Source organism: Schistocerca nitens, chromosome 2, assembly GCF_023898315.1.
Source record: "Schistocerca nitens isolate TAMUIC-IGC-003100 chromosome 2, iqSchNite1.1, whole genome shotgun sequence".
NCBI classification, from domain to species: domain Eukaryota; kingdom Metazoa; phylum Arthropoda; class Insecta; order Orthoptera; family Acrididae; genus Schistocerca; species Schistocerca nitens.
This window is the reverse complement of record NC_064615.1, coordinates 533,309,626-533,326,900: the sequence shown is the minus strand read 5'-3', so window position 1 is coordinate 533,326,900 and position 17,275 is coordinate 533,309,626. Positions and strand designations below refer to the sequence as shown.

Here is a 17,275-nt window from a genome sequence, read left to right as displayed (position 1 = left end):
TTGCTCAATCAATGAATGCAGTGACACATTCATATATGATAATGCCAGTGATAAGTATGAGTGGTTTACTGTTTTCGCAGCTGTATATCTGTCTTCAAGAACCACAAGCAAATTAGGACCAAAAATAAAAATAAAATGGACTGTTTTTTTTGCAAAAATCTTGTAATCGAAGTATCAGAATCTGGAAATATGGGAAAGAATAATTTTCAGCATTTTGTTCGAAACATATTCCTACTAGCTGCAGAAACTAATTCATTGCTTTTGTTGGATTCATGATCTGGACATAACAACACCACTGTTTTTGTGGAGGATGACGGAAAATCTGTAGATGTAGTGTGGATTTGCCTGGAACTACTAGTGCAATTCAACCTCTCGATAAAGAATTTTTTCGTGGTGGAAAGCATTTTTCAGGAAATTATCAGACAACATAATTTCTGATACCTCTTTCTCATTTCAGATTTATCAGCGGAACAGTATTCTTAAGCTCCAATCATTTGTGCATTACCAGTTTTCTTCGCTGCACTTTACGAATTTGATAAGTATGCCTGGTATGCAGAACACTGGCCAGGACCATTTCTGACTCCATCCCCATTCTGTCTAAATAAAACTAGTGGTTACTGCAAAGTGCCTGACTGCATCAATTTTTCCTTTGTCCGGTGTACCTGGTGCTAGGAAAATGTTTGTTTTTGTCATTCAGTAGACACTTCACATTTTGTGACAACTACAAGGAATAAACAAAGAACTGTTTCACTGATAGTCAAATGTACAGCTTTAAAACATTATTATAAGGAATAGCCTACAGGAATTGTTATAAAATGTAGTACTGCAAGACACATTTCATTTCAACAAATTAAAAGTGCTTATTGAATGGAAGGAATTGGTGGCATAAAACACTGCCATGATTTTATTTTCTCTGCTAGCCACTTTTAACTGTCAATATAAAGTTATTCAAAAATTGTTTCTGTACTTTAAGCCAGGTTTTCACTGGAGCAAAGAAGCTAACAAGCACGAGCAAAAGAGAATTCTGTCTGGTGTACTCGGTAGGCCTCTTGCAGGTCTTTCAACTGGATGCCACTGCAGCTACTTACATGTCCCTACTCTTCCCCAGTTACCTAATCGGAAAATGGAGACCTGCAGTTTAATGTGTAATCTGAACCACTTGTCTTTCGTGGCCACTCCAAGAGAAGTGAATGCTCGGTTAAAAATCAGAGTGAAAAAGTTGTGGTCTGAAAGGGATTTGATCCCGCGCTCCCTGTATCCTGAACTGCACGCTTTGCCACTGGAGCATTTTTGTTTTAGGGAGGGGGGACTGAAAAAGAGTATGACTGTTAGACCTTACATGCGTAGTGGAAACACTAGCTGTATCACCTCGTAAGATGGTGCTTGATATCGGTAATTAGTGTTCTGTTTATAAATTTCCCCTCAACGGTAATGAGAAGCCAGGGAAAAATGGCAGCCAACATACATGGAAAATTTTGGACCAATGCTAAGGAGAGAGGTAGATGCAGTTCGGTGTAGAGTGCATGATCTCCATGCATGTTGCACTTCCATACAAATTGAGACATTTAAATTCTTCCTTTTCTGGCCATTTTGCGTACTCCGTCAAGAACAGCACGCTCCATGTAATATCTCTTTATATTCTACTAATTATCCCTGTACAATTCTATGAGTGAATTATGTTTCCTACTTGACCATCTATATACTTGCAGAATCGATGCGCAAAGTAGTACAGTACTATTAACTATTCCATGAGCGCATAATTACTCTTTGCAATATTCTCTCTGGTGTGTGTTGAGAGGACTTCTAGGATCTTCTCCGTGCTGAATTGTAATTTTGCTATCAAGATTACTGGAAGAAAGAGATTGAAAATATATTGTATGCTAATCAAGAGAATATATACTGAGCATTTACATCACAGATGTGTAATGAATTTCATTATATATGTATTCTCTAATTGGAAATTTGCAGACGGCCCATACTATGCAGTTTCAGTCGCTATGGAGCTTTGGAACATAGAGCATCATGTTTTCGTTGTCAAGTAGTACTTTAGAAACAATGATTCCATAGTCACAGTGCAACGTCTTTTCCGTCAAAATTTTAGAGTTGGACGTCGAAGTGCAGTGCCTGATCGAAGTACTGCACTCAAATGGGTTGCAGCATTTAGAAGTACTGGATCTGTGATGGAAAACAAACCACCTGGTCTTCCGCATTCAGTTCGTACTCAGGAAAATGTAAACTAATTGAGAAAGGCAATTCTTGCTAGCCCGTAACGATCGGCTAGATGACAGGCTGTAGTGCTGGGTATGTAATGTTGTTCACTTCACCGCATCTTACATGATGATCTTAATTTTCACCCGTACAAGATAATGATCATCTAGCAGCTTAGTGAAGGGGATTTTGTGTCATGTAGATAGTTATGTCAATGTTCAAAATTGTTGGTATTGGACGCTGGAGAACCCACATGAATTACACCAAAGACCTCTCCACAGTTTAAAAGTAACAGTGTGGTGCTGCATATCAAAGATTGGGATTGTTGGACCCTATTTTTTTGAAGAGGAAGGAACTGCAGTTATTGTGACATCAGTGTGCTACATTAAAGTGTTAAACAACTTTCTTCATCCAGTACTTCAAAGGCGTCAAGTGAACACGAGAGAAATATGGTTTCAGCAGGACAGTGCCACAGCTCACACAGGGAGAGCATCCATAGAAGTGGTTCGACACATGTCCCCAGGACATGTTATTTCGAGATATCGTGATGTTTACTGGCCCCCTCACTCACCCGATTTGTTGATATGCGACTTCTTTTTGTGGGGATGTTTAAAATCCAAAGTCTACATGAACAAGCTTCGCACAGTCATTGACCTGAAGAATTCCATTCGTCAGGAAATTGAAACTGTGCCGAATGAAATGTTGGAGAGAGCCATGCGTAACTTTCTGCAGGATCCAAATTTGTATCCAGCAGGAAGGATGTCATCTCCAAGACATTATTTTTCAAACCTAATTAAAGCATGTATATTTCAAAACTGCATTTAAAAAATCTATCACGTAATGCTTGTTTTTATTATTTTCATCAAACCGCGTCTCAGTCATTCAATAATGCAAAACATGCATTTCCTCTGCTCCACCCTGTATTACAAGCAGTGTTGCAGACTTCAATATTGAATTAGTCACAAAGATGAGCAAACCTTTTAACTCATATGTGTGACTTTGTTACTAATTTGTTGGAGTGTTGTGGAACCTTCGTTATTCTATCCAGTTACCTGATGGGGCATAGCTGTGTAATAATGACAGGGAGAAATTGTCTTAGCGGTGTACTGCACTAGAAGCTGTTTCATGAACTCACAAATTCGGTCTACCGTAACAACAGTGGCAAATCTGCCTGCACAGCAGTAGTGATAAGGCCTTTATAAAACTGGTGATGAGGGTTTACGAAATAGTGAATATAGAAATTCCTGCACAGTGGATGTGATGCTAATGCCGTTACTTGAGGACCAAAATATTTTTGCAATACCTCTGACCAATTTCCTACAACTGTGAAGTGTCTTTCACTATTCTTAAACACCACCTTCTTGTGTGTGTGGTTTTTCTTTTTCACACATCTCACGCTTGCACTACTGTATTTCCTCATTTACATTGTATCTAACAAAAAGTTCAAATCAAACACAAAACTTGATACAAAATGGCTTATGTAAAAGTTCTCACTCGTTTGTTATAAACAGAAGACCACTGAAACAGTGTTGTCAACATGCATATCTTACAATAGAAATTCACTGATGCGAAATATGCAGCATGTTGAAAAATTTTTAGTACTTTACACATAAAAATGTTGCCCACTGTGTTTGCACTGACTATTTGCATATTAACCAAATACTATTTTGTGTAATTCTCGAAAGTTTTTGGATGGGCATTTTTGAGTAAATAATTTGTAAAAACTCGTAAAAATTCATTTTTTTTACATTTTTAGTAATAAATATTTACATAATACAGATAGCAGGAGCAGAGAAGATATTGGTTATAATGACATAAGTAGCACCTGGTGATATGACAGAAAAGATTCTGTGACTCCAAGTTAGGAACAAAAAAAATTTTTCATTGGAAAAATTTAATTAAATCTCCTATTTTCATCTTACATTTGTAAGTTAAAGGAAGCCCATAAGGGTGCAGGTGTCACCTAAATTTCAGTACAAAAATTAAGATAAAACAAAAGTACATTGTTTCTTCTGATATAGAGGTCTAGTATATTTTTTTCCAGAGAAATTCATGACCATGAGTTGACATGAACTGTAAGATTTGAGGTGAAATCACCCTTACACAGTCTGCAAACTTAGCTTTCTAACTGGTTTTGAAAATTGTTTATCACTGAATAGTTTACTAATTTTAGCTTTCTGCTCAATGTCATTAACTTCCTGACTTACTTCACTGTCCAACATGTTGAACTCCAGTGGATGTAAAAGGACTGAAATTGACACATATGTTAAAGGGAGAGAGATGAACTGCCTTCAAATATATTGGCCACATCTTGGTAGATGATTGTTGCAGTGTCTGTGTGTTTATGGGTTGCATTTTTTCATATGATTTGTCAAGCCAATGGCAGCACGGCATCTCTTGCCGCAATTGTCACAAGTGTATCTGGCTGCTGAGGCAGGAGCAGTGGTAGCATTGTGAAGCTTTTTCTGCCTTAATCTGTCTAATAAGCCTTCATCATGCTTCGACATTCCAGATGATATATCATCACGCCACTCTGGTCTCGTGCTAGCCCGTGCCTCCCATCTGTTTGTGTCGATTCCAAAGCTCTCCATATCTCGTTTACAGGAGTCCTTGAACCTCAATACAGGACGTCCTACAGGTCTTTTGGCTATAGAGATCTCTCCAAGCATCACCTCACGTGGTAATCTGTCAGGATCCATACGGTGGACATGTCCCAGCCAGTGGCGTTGTCTCTGCTTCAAGATAGCTGAAATACTATTGCAGTTAGTTTTAGATAGCACTGCTTCGTTGGTCACTTGGTCCTTCCACGTTACTCCGAGGATGGATCTCAGGCACCGCATGTGGAGAGCATTAAGGCGACGTTCTTGTTTGGCATAGGCCTTGAAATAATGACAGTAAGAAATATATGTCCATTTGCCCGTGCAGGCCATTTTCCTAATTGCCCTTTCAGCTCATGCCCCATTTCTCCCTTTATTTCAGTATGTATAATTTCACTTGCTCTTTTAAAATGTTTACTTTATATGATAACAGCTGATTCAGTTACCTTCTTAATCTCACTGGTATATCATATTTGTTTGTATTACAGGATATGTTAAAGACAAGATAATTTTGTTCACCCACTCCTTTGAAACATGACCCCAAAGTTTATTGTTCAGTTTATTATCTTCTCAGAACAATTACTGTAATTTTTATATAATTCATTAGATAATTTTTCACACATTTTATGTAAGGTACATAATCTTACATCACATTTTACTAAGAGTTGTTAGGCGCATTTTCACTGGTGTTTCAGCAGATATCTGCAGTTCTGTTTTCGCATTGCGTAGCTGGAGTCAGCCCTACAATTACTGAGTGTCCCATTCTTCGTTCAACGCCCGGTGTTAACAGATAGCACCAGTTTGTTTCCCATTACAAACAAAATTCTTTTTCAAACAGAATTTTTCATGCCCATCCAACAGAGAAATTCTGGATTAGTATAGTGTGATATTTATTTTATCAATATGTGTTAAAAGGGAGAGTAAAAGATGAAGAATACATAGCAGTCCAGTAGTAACTCAGTAGCACTGCATGCTTGGTGATAGCAGTCAATGCAAGCCAAGGCAGTGCTGTCGCTACTGGAGCATTGGTTATTCTTCGAGTTGTACTGTCCCTGTTCACACATACCGATAAAACGAATTCACACTGGACTAATCTGGGACTGCTTTATGAAATGGACATGTAAAATTCCACTTTGAAAATCATTTTGTTTGTAACAGAAAACAGACGATTTCCATCAACAAGGAGCATTGAATGAAAGAAGTGATGAGCACCATTTGTTTGGGCTGACTCCAAGTACTCAATACAAAAACAAAAGTGCAAATACCTACACAAACGGCAGAGAAAATGCACCTGACAACTCTTAGGAGAGACACCCTGTATGTGTGTTTTTCTGTGTGGTCATCTAATGATGGCTTTTGCAAATGTTGTATTGTTACAAAGGCATATTACGTATCATATTTATGTACAAAGGTTTAGTATATAATAAATACAGCTTAGAATTCTTTCAGTGAATACAGACATTTGCTTACAAGAACAGTTTTTAATTTTGTTTTAAATGGATCTCCAGCATATGCTCCTATAATTCCTGTCAATTTTTTGTACTACATTGAGCTACTGGTATACAGATATGGTCTGTTACTTTTAATTTTGTTCTTTATCTGTAATAAGTTATCTTATTTCTTGTGTTGTGATTATGTGCAGTCTAGCATCTGGGTGTCACCCTGATGACTTATAGAAATGTGACAAATCTATGCATATACGGTGTTGTAGCACCAGTATTCTGTTCAAGTGCACATCAGCGCCACACTCCCATAGCTCTCTCTCATCACTTATAAATGGAGAAAATGGTCCCATAGTACACTGTCTATGGTATTTTATTGTCTGTGATTTTGGATTGTTGGTTAAGCAAATACAGTGCACTGCTTATTTTCTCAGGTACCCAGTTTTCCCACCAAAGATTGCCATCCAAGTGCAGACCAAGGAATTTACAGTCTTAATTATCTGTATACATAATTCAACTAATATCTGCTTTGAACTCTAGGCCTTGGTTACTAAAATAGTTATCTCAGATATCACGTGTATTGAAAAATATGTTATACCCTCCTCAGTGACACCTTAAAGCACTAGAGATGGGTCATCAGCATAAATAGATAGGAATTCAAGAGGTGTGTGCATGACATTGCAGGTCTTCAGTTTCTGCAGGAGAAAGAAACCTTTGGGAGATGTAAAAATAAGCACACAGTATGCTTTCCTTCATCTAGATGTGTAACGTGTCACAAGACTTTTGCGAACATGACGTCACACTCAGTATCAACAACTGCAGGAACTGCTATCAGATTTCATTAGCACGCAGTGCGGGTCTCTCTAAGAAAGGGTAATAGCTCACAAAACTCTGTGCACAGGTGATGTCATTTTGCTTACAGTATCAAAGATTTATAAAAACATTTAATTTTCATACGACTTATTATAAATAAATGTCACACAATGATATATTCATGATTAAAGCCTTTATATGATCTAAGTTACAGCATAGAGTGTAAAGTTGTGTAACGTCGTCATGGTGTAATGGTTATGAGTGTAGAAATGTGAAGTGGAAAATTGCTGATTGCTGGTTCCCTCTTGCCACCTCCAATAGTTTCCCCCCTTTCTAAAAGATTATGTTACTTCTACATTAATTTAATAGAAATATGTTCTGTAATATTTGAAGTTATGTATATAAAAGAGTGCTCTCTCAACAGTGACTTGTCATTGTCAGTAATTCACAAATTAAGCATGAAACACACAAATGTTATAAAAATATTCAAAACATGTTGGTGATCAGGTAAAACAAACTACCACACAGAATAAAAACTATAGAAAAGACTGACACATTTGAAAAAGAATTAAAAGATAACTTAGTCTCCGCCTTCTATAAAGTATAAAAGAAAATTTACAAGCTAATTCTTTTAGGACAGTTCTTTGCCAAACAAGACTATCTTCAGTTGAAGTACATCTTTAACCACAATTATGACATTTTCATCATATTATTACAACAGATTGTGCCAATACCCAAACATTTTGGAGAAATCTTCAAGGCGCTGGTGTTTTGAAACAGCATATACTTGTAGAAAGTATGCTGAATGTGTTGCCACTTTAATTCATGTGCTAGAATGGCTATACACCCTTTTTAATCCTTTAACTGCTGTGGACAAGTTAACTTCCCAGCCCCACTGCTCCCCAGGTGCTGAAGATGTATTTAAACTTCTACACCTGGGTTTTCCTGAAGTGCTGTTTGAGTGTTTATGTGTCCTGTTCCACTGACGTCTCACTGCTGCAGACAAATTACTTCTGTATCTCAGTGAATAAAAACATTTTGAGCCCTTATCATAACTTGCACAACATACTTGTCTCTTTGCATGCTGTCATTTGCAAAGAAACCTTGTTTTGATATCTTGAACAGTTTATAAAATGTGACAATTGTTTTGACTGTTGTGATTGAAGGACAGAAATGTGCATGTTGCATGCGACGACCCATTTGATATGAAAATCAATAACTCAAGAACTAAAGGAGATAATGGTCTGGTTTCAGTTGTAAATAAAATTTCAATGTATTATCTACATTTCATACAGTGCAATGTATGAGCTAAACTCAACCATACCCCTAGTTTACACAAGGTGTTTTTAACTCTACAAACTCTTTAAAATTTTGTGCAGCATTTGGTTATTTTGTTGCAGAACATTAACTATGATGAATAATGAAAAGAAATTCAGTCCTTTATTGAGTGAAAATGTCTAAAAATCATTTTTTTCTTCACCTAAAACTTTTCTTCAAATTGGATGATAAGTACTTAATAGTGGCCGCAATGCCATCTGTCTTTGGAGGACGCAGTGCTTGGTGAGCAGGCGCTAGCCATAACAAAACGGTGCTCAGCTTGGAATGTAGGGAGTACACCTGTAGCAGCGAAAGGGTTAATTCCAGAACATCTCCTCCTAAAACTAGTTTTCAGAGTTCCTAAAAACAAACTTACATTGTCAGAACACTTCATGAAAAATGTTGAATATATGCATTAAATGGATTTAGTGCTGGCTGGCTTCTGCTTGTTTTTTGCTTATAAATCAGCAAGTCATCTCACGTGCACGGTTTTTCAGTATCGGGTTTAGTTCTGGCAAATTCATTAATGTCTCCCTTATCCACAGCCTAGTCTATATGAATGTAGAGCTTTGCACATTTATAAACAACATAATTTCAATTTTAATGTACCCTGCAATAAAGAAAAAGTGTAACTTCCCATTTTCTTTAATCGAGACGAATGTTGTTGTTTTTAACATAATGTTCACATCATGTGTTGTGAAGAATATATGATCATTAAAGCCAATAGACACCTCTTTCTGTGGCATCATCATTATTAAGCCTTGTGAGGTGAGTGTTACCCCATGTAGATAGCTATAGACTTGGTGTAAAAATTCTGTGGCAACTGTTGCAGTATCGTGATCTTTTAAAAATCCATGTTGGGTTTCTGCGAAAAACGCACTAGCTGTGCCAACTGCACGGATTCAAAAATCTTTCTAAAAGTAAGAATCGAAGATATTGGTCTGTAATGTCACACTTCATCTTTTGATCCTGTTTTATATTGGTCTGAGAATGCTCATTTTCAGTGCAGTAGGAAACATACCTTCTTTGTTGCTACAACTGTTGAGATATTAATTGGTTTAACCACAACATTTGCACTTTTTTTTAATTGTTATGCTGGAAAGATCATCCAAACCACTTCGGTGTTTGTTTCTTAGCTGTAGAATTTTTTTTCTTTCAAAATCAAAGCCCTTATCGGTCATGTAGCAGTGTATTGGGGTTTTGAGTGGATCTGTATCCCGAATTATGGTACCAGTTGGTGAGATGAAATGTTTATTAAAAATGTTACAAACACGCTTTTGATCTTGACCTTCATTTCTGATATTTATTGCTGTCCTTCTGTGTTCATACACGCTTCACGGTATTTAGTAATAAGGTTCCAGCAGGCATACCTTACATTTGCTGACTGTGCTATTGATCTGTTGTGGACTTGTCTTTTAAACTTTTTAGGAGTTCTAATTTGAAAATTTTGTTTATAGTGGTGTATTTTTCTTTGAAAATGTGCCACCTAGGTGATTTGTATAGTATATAGAGGTCATGGATATACGAACCTTGATTGATCTAGCTGGTAGTTTTAATTTAGCTCCTTTTCCCCTCACTGACTGAGTATTATTTGTATTTTAGTTGGACAACAAGAATTAAAATGTCTTGACAGAATTGAATAGAATTAATCCCATTTCTTATTTTGATCCATCTAACTGGTAGACACTGTCCCAATTCTCTCTAGCTAGCATATTTTGTACTGGTTTATGTTCATACTGGTTAGACTTTGTTTCTGCTGAATTATTTTTGCAATTTCTGGTGAATCCACATTAAAGTAATCAATTCTGGCAATGATGATCAGAGAAGTGGAGTTCTGTGTTTCTGAACTTAATAATATCTAATTACTCCATAGTCTCTCCTACCAGAGGTTAAATTTGTTATCATGTTTACAAGATTATAGGAATTCAGTAAATCTGATAATTTTACATGACTTTGTATCAATATTTAAATTGACCGGTATTGTGAAGTTACTGGGTGCAAGCTGACCAATTATCTTATTGAGGCTGTTGAAAAAATGATCCAACTCTCCATTTGGTGATCGATAGACACCCACCTCTTTGTGTTTCATTGCGCTGTTCATGAAGTCTTCATAATGCATCACAGTGCCAGTTAATTCAAGTGCCATAGTCTGCAACATTGTTTGAGAAACAAGTTTTCAACTTCAGTATTTTGACTGACATAAAGAACTACCCCATCCCCTTTCTGATGCTGGCTACAGTAACATCTTACCAGGGAATAGCCATCTTATTTCATCCTGCTTTAAGCCATGTTCTGTTATTGTCAGAACATCTGGATTATATTAATCCATGAAAACCTGTAACAAGTGCAGTTTATTTCTGAAGGGAACCCAAAAGGTGAAAAATGTGAGAAATATGGAATTTTTGTTTTTTGTATGTTAAAATTTTACTGAGTTTCTGATTAATTTGCTTGAAGAATAATGCATCTACCTTAACTCTAATTACTCTAATATAAATAAATAAATAAAAAGGGTCTGCAGTGTTCCTCTTGGGCATTTGCTGACCCATTTGACATGTTGTTTTTGTTTGTTTGTTGGAGAAAGATTTTTACATATTTTGAACTTCCCTCTATTTTCCTCAGTGATAGGGATTGTATGCAGAGGATGGCAGCTCTGGAAGAAAATAAGACAGTTGTACATCGAAGTTTGTTGTTGTGTGGTTTTCGAACGCAGTCTTGAGTGCGTTGTTCTGAAGCTTGTTGAATAGGTAGACAGAGTGGGTGCATTCTTCTTTGAATATCACTTCTTTTAGCAAAAATGGCGCGAGTGAGTAATAGAACATTTAAAAAGTGGGAAGACAAAGGGAAGAATGTTTCTACAAATGTAGAGGTTAGGTCTGAAGCAGATAGTGAGGCGTTTTCCTCCCAGTACAATACATCCAAGAGGAAACTAAATACTGGTGAAGGCAGCTACAATAAAATGTCTCAGGCAATGTAAATGAAATATTTGACGTAAGAATTGTAATCAGGAAGGTCTTGAGTTTCAAGTCAAGCAACATGTTGGTCTTATATTTGGGGGGGAGGGGGGGGGGAACCTATCATGTGATATGTGTGATTACAAAGTAATATTTTTTAATTATCACTCTGTGCAGAGTGAGTCAGGAAAGTTATTTAAATTTAATTTGAGACTGGTTTATACCCTTCGCTCAATTGGAAAAGGTGCAACTGCAGGACAAATGATGTGAAGTCTTATGAACTTATAAAAGCCTCCCACAAAATTTAGTGTTTACAATAAAACATTAGGGTCTGTGGTGGAAGCTATGCAGCAAGCAGTTGAAGCCCTGAATGTAAATGACAGTGTCAACAAAAGGGACCTTACAGTAGGCTTAGACTTTTCCTGGCAAAAGATAGGGCATCAGTCACTCAGTGGTGTGTTAACAGCCACCAGTGGCAACACTGCAAAGGTGATTGGTGTAATTTTATCAAAATTTTGCAGATGCCCTGACGGAATGAAAAACAAACATTCTGAAAGCTGTCAACCTAATTATAGTGGAAGCAGTGGTGGTGTTTTATTTTAATGTTAGTTTTTTTGTATTCCTCTGTTCACATGAGCCTGATACATTTAGTTATATCTATGTGGTAATGTTGTAACAGTAGTATTAAGTTATTTATTACATTCTAAGAGCTTCTTTAGTTCTGCTGCACTTTGCTTCACTTTTTTGCAAAATCATTTGCACCCACTATGCACACCACATAATCGTTTTTTGTCAACATTTTCCTTGTAGATTGACACCAATATTTTTTGTTGTTGCTCGTGGCTTATTGTGTAGAATTTCCTTGTTCTTTGAAAAGTCTTGTCATGTTTTTTTTTTTCCATGGCTGTCCATAAAAATACTTCCATATTTGTGGTGTTGTATATTTTTGTTGACAGTGTCTTTCACATTAGTTCCAATATTATATGCAGTGGATGGTATGCGCAGTTTCTCATTGCCATTGTTTTTCCTAAACCTGAATTTAGAGCATGATTCACATTTGGGTCAACACAGTTGGTTTGAATGTCAAATTTTACTTATCAGTATTAGTTCAGTCCCTTATCTCGCATAAAGAAAGTGAAATTTGTTTTTAACTGCCTGTGGTTTGATGTTTTCACACTACGATATTTTACCCCACATATTTGAGTTTAGGCAGAAAAGAAGTGGACTTTTGTTAGCCAAATAGCTCAATTATTTTTGAGATTTTGACATATCACTATTCATTGTACTACTGATTAATGAAGGCTACAAATAAACTCATTTAACTTCATAATTTCGTTCCTACAATTTGCATACACTTAACTTTTACCCCATTATTTTTGTTTTTTGAAGAAGCACTATACATTTGAACACACAATTCTGCCGTCTTTGCCAAGATGTTGACGCACTGGTTAAAAATCGTTGATCCTACGGAAATTTCACTGCCACATATTGTGCCTGATGATGGTTTAACAAGCCAAAAACCAGTTTGTAAATAAACAATAAATATTTATAATATTACACTAGTGCTGTGCGTGTTCATTCGTATTGCAAAGGTCCCAGGTTCAATTTCCGGTCTGGCACACGTTTTTAATCTGCCAGGAAGTTTCATTTCAGTATCTTATTTACAAGTTCAAAGATGAATAACAGTAACAGGATGAATGCTGCTTCAAGGCAGATACTGTATGTGACTGAACAATTATACTGTATAAAATTAATGCTATCAGCTTTTGTAAGACATGAAACACAACCCATTTTTTAAAATAATAACATCACAAATGAATCCTTGTCACTTTTATCACTTGTGAATGGCTTCCATTGTTGTTTGCATGATCAGCTGTCAGGAAATTGGTCTTGTACAGGAGTGAAACATAAATAATACACGGTTCAGAAAAGTGGTGAATTACCTTTGAAATATGGTGCTGCAGGAGAATGCTGAAGACTAGATGTGTAGATTGAATAACTAATGAAGAGATACTGAATTGAATTGGGGAGCAAAGAAATGTTTGGCACAACTTGACTAAAAGAACGTATTTCTGTGCTGCGTTTCCTAGCATGCTTACCTACATTGTACAAAGGCAAGTGAAATTAATTCTCCGTCTTCAGATACAGAAATTCACCATACTTTTCTGGTTGCTATCTTAAATGCCATCTCAGTGATCGTCAAGTGATATAAGGCATTGTCTACAAACAGTATGAGAGCGTACTCACATTATTCAATTAGACAACACACACTTTTCTATGATGCCCATCATTTACCTGCATGAAGAAGAATAGTCATCACCTTTTCCAAACCTGTCAAGCAAGATGCCAGTTGCTCTATTATCTGTACACTCATTATTCATAACATGGCACTAATTTACCGTTATTTTGGTAACCAAGCAGTAGTCCTAAAAATTTTATGTGGTGTTTGAAATCGTCTCTCATTACCATACTGCAGTATTACTTCTCCATTTTGATTTTACTTCCATTGTGGATACTTGATAATACATGCACTAAGTTTTTCACTATTGTTTTGCTGCCTTTGAAATGCTGTACTACTTTAAGAGAAGTCTTTGGGTTGCCGAGGGCTAAGATTTCCTTTCTTGAATAATAAGGATACATATGTCACCAAATTGTTTCTCCCTGTAAACTTTCAATATTTATAATGTGCGTGTCTGCTTATATCTCCTATTTATTATTGTATGTAGATGTGATAAAAAAGTTACCCCTTTTTGGTTTGAAAAATTTTCAAACATTGTTGCAACATTTATGTCTGTTCTCTAATGGCAGTTGTCTGCCCACATTCTTTTCTGTTTAGTTAGCACAGGCCCATTAAGATATATACTATGTGCATTGTATAATTTTTTTCATGACATTCATTCTGTTGTATGTTGGTTGTCCTTACTTTTAATCAATTTATGCTATTCAAAAATTCTGAGAACTAATTTTTGACTTTCTCGTGCGATATTCATTGCATCTACACATAACTGAATTGCAAATTTCGATGTATTGAGAATGATATGAATCTGCCAATTGCTCCCACCTCCCTTTTTATCCCCACCAGACCAGTGGGTGAGATCTTAAACAAAGGTACATCAGTTTCTTAATTGCTATTTTTTTGTGTATTTAAACCCCATTAATTCGTTTCTTTATCCTTTGTTTCAGAGCAACTCCTATTGTCCAAGTATTGTTATGCTTACTCATAACTTGCTTGTCACAAGCAAACAGGTGAGTGTGATGCTGGTGATAACAGTAAAATAATGGCATTATTATTGTATCTCATAAGTAGACAAAATGTGCTTGTTAGTTGTTTACCTTTTAAAGTTATCTAATCTACCTATGCAGTTAAGGAGGCTCACATTCAACACTGCAACCCATAGAATTCCAGTTTTGGTTTTCCTTATGATGACATCCTCCTGAGTAGCCCCTGCATGGAGATCCGAAGAGAGGACTTTGTATGCATGATGTACACACTCCGGGACATCTGGGAAAACCCGGGAATTTTTTCATCTGGGAGAAAACTGGGAATTTTTTAGAACTCTAGGAATTTTTCATTGTTTTAGTCTTCAGTTAAATTTTTGTCATTTTGCTGATGAGAACTGATAAACAGCAAACTGTGTCAAAGGCTTTAGGACAAAGACTATGGGATACTTCATAACAATAAACTGCTGCCAACGAGCGTGACGTCACAACCGTTTACATTAAGTTCGTTTGAGCAGTTGCCCGCTGGCTCACGCACATGCACAGTTAAATTACTTATGGGCCTCACCTTCTCCCGCTTCCAGCTACTTGAAGTGTGGCTGTTAGCTGTATCAGCAGTAGCAACAAGCAGCCAGATGCTATCCAGAAAAATTTTTCTTGCATGCTCAAGCTGCCAGATTCACGCATGCGCATAGTGTCCGAGTTGTAGTGGGATGGGGCTAAGTCTCCACATAAGCAGTGTTTATGTTTACTGAAATTTCTGTTTCCTCTTTGTTTACACTTCTCATGTCAGATGAAAACAAAATGGACTTCTGTGGTTGGGAGCTATCAAGTGAATTAAAATACATTCACATAACTATGGAAGACTGACATATGTTGTTAGTTTAAGTTTTCTGATTTTATTTTATTTCCACGTTTTTGGCAGTCAGTCACCTAGCAGAAAATGAAGTTATTTTTGTTGGTTTGCTACATAAATATGACTTTTATCAATCTTTTCCCCTGAGGCAGTCAATTTATTTGAAACAAAGTGTTCATTCCACACTATTGGCTAGTTTCAACTGTTCACTGAATTTCAAGTGCAAATTTTCATCTTCTGGCATGTATGGCATTATGCCATAATGTAGAAACAAACATAAGATAATACAGTGTACTCCAAGAAAATTTGCATCCTGAAAACCATAGTGTAAAGCTTAATATCAGGTTGGGGCCCACTTCATTGTGAATCTGAACACATGAACGTGCACTTTGAGCCAATACATTTTAGTTTGGCTTAAAAAATTCCGATGCTCTTGTAGTATCCTATTTCTTTTATGACATCATGTAACATCTCTCTATACTATATGTGTACGAACATATGGGCTTCCTATGTCATCGTAGCTACTCTCGCTCAGTAACGCCTGTCTTCTGGCGCTCTCTGGCAACTGCTGAAACGAAGCAATTTCTAACAGGTCGCGGTAAAATATTGTGAAAGTTGCTTGGAAAATCGCTGTTTTCAAAGTAAATTTTATTCTCAAAATAAGTGTGTTTGTGTGTGTGTGTGTGTGTGTGTGTGTGTGTGTGTGTGTGTGTGTGTGTGTGTGTAACATATTGAGGACTAGCCACCTAGAAGAATTTTGAGGCTAGACGACCAGACATTAATGTCCCTATTTAAAATTTAACTCCACATTTGTGTGATGTATCTTAAAGTATAACAAACGCAAAAGAGACCAATATTATATGTGAAAGCTTAACTTTTCTTGTAGCTGTCTTACGTACATTAAGTCAAACCATTAACTTTTCCTATTTGTGTGTTCACACTACTTAACATGTTGTTGCTAGCGGGTGACTACACCACATGTCCTATGCACTGAATATTGCTGTCATTGGCTGGTGAGATCACGTGACATGAGAGCTACGAATGGCTTACAAAAGCACATTTCAGTCTTGATTTCAATGCCTTGGTAACTAACCTGCTGCTTCGAATCTATACTTTCATAATACGAACACAAAAATATGCAGTGTAAATGTTGCTGCACAACACAGGTCTTTCCAAAACTTTTTTTGCTAAGTTTTTTCGTTCCCTGAAATTCCACGCTGGTATATAAAACCTGTACCATTCAAAGGATTGATATTTTTACCGCTTGTGGTGGTGAATCTATATGTTTTATAAGTCCATTTTCTATGTAGAAATTTGGAAAGGCACTTAAGAACAATCAACCTGTCTCACTGGCACTTATCATGGAAAAAAGTATATTTTCCACCTTTGAAGCAGTGTATTTTCACAAGGGAAAAAGTGTGTTTTTAACTGGGAAAAAGTGTGTTTTTAAGTGGGAAATCCGGGAAAAATCAGGGCTTTATTTATTTATTTTCCCGGCTTATCTCATCGTTTATTATTTTCACTTGTTACTGAAGGCACCTCCTCCATTTACACAAGATAATTTGTCTGTGGTACAAATTAACTTCATGTATTAACAATTTATCTATTCGTTTGAATGTATAGTGCAATTTTCTTTTCACGATAAGTATTTTATTTTACTTGAGACAAGTACATTCACAGAGGTGAAAAATACGAGTAGACATGATGACATGTTTCATACTTGGTGAATCTTTTTTTGCTCCATGTTTTGTAATTAACTCTGTATTTTCCAGTATTGTAAGATAACTCAACCAATTTGTATATTATCTACATAATCGAAGGATACAGCAATGCCACAGAAATTTCAACACAATCACATCCTATTTAGATGTA

General features: G+C 36.4%; 1 protein-coding gene across 1 annotated transcript in view; it reads left to right on the top strand.

Moving 5' to 3' along the window:
* The window catches only part of LOC126236523 (sterol regulatory element-binding protein cleavage-activating protein), a 277,503-nt gene that overhangs the window by 245,484 nt on the left and 14,744 nt on the right, over positions 1-17,275 (top strand). The window contains exon 22 of the mRNA XM_049945889.1: positions 14,512-14,574. Coding sequence (XP_049801846.1) covers positions 14,512-14,574 — 63 coding nt within the window. The remainder of the gene's footprint in view (positions 1-14,511; positions 14,575-17,275) is intronic.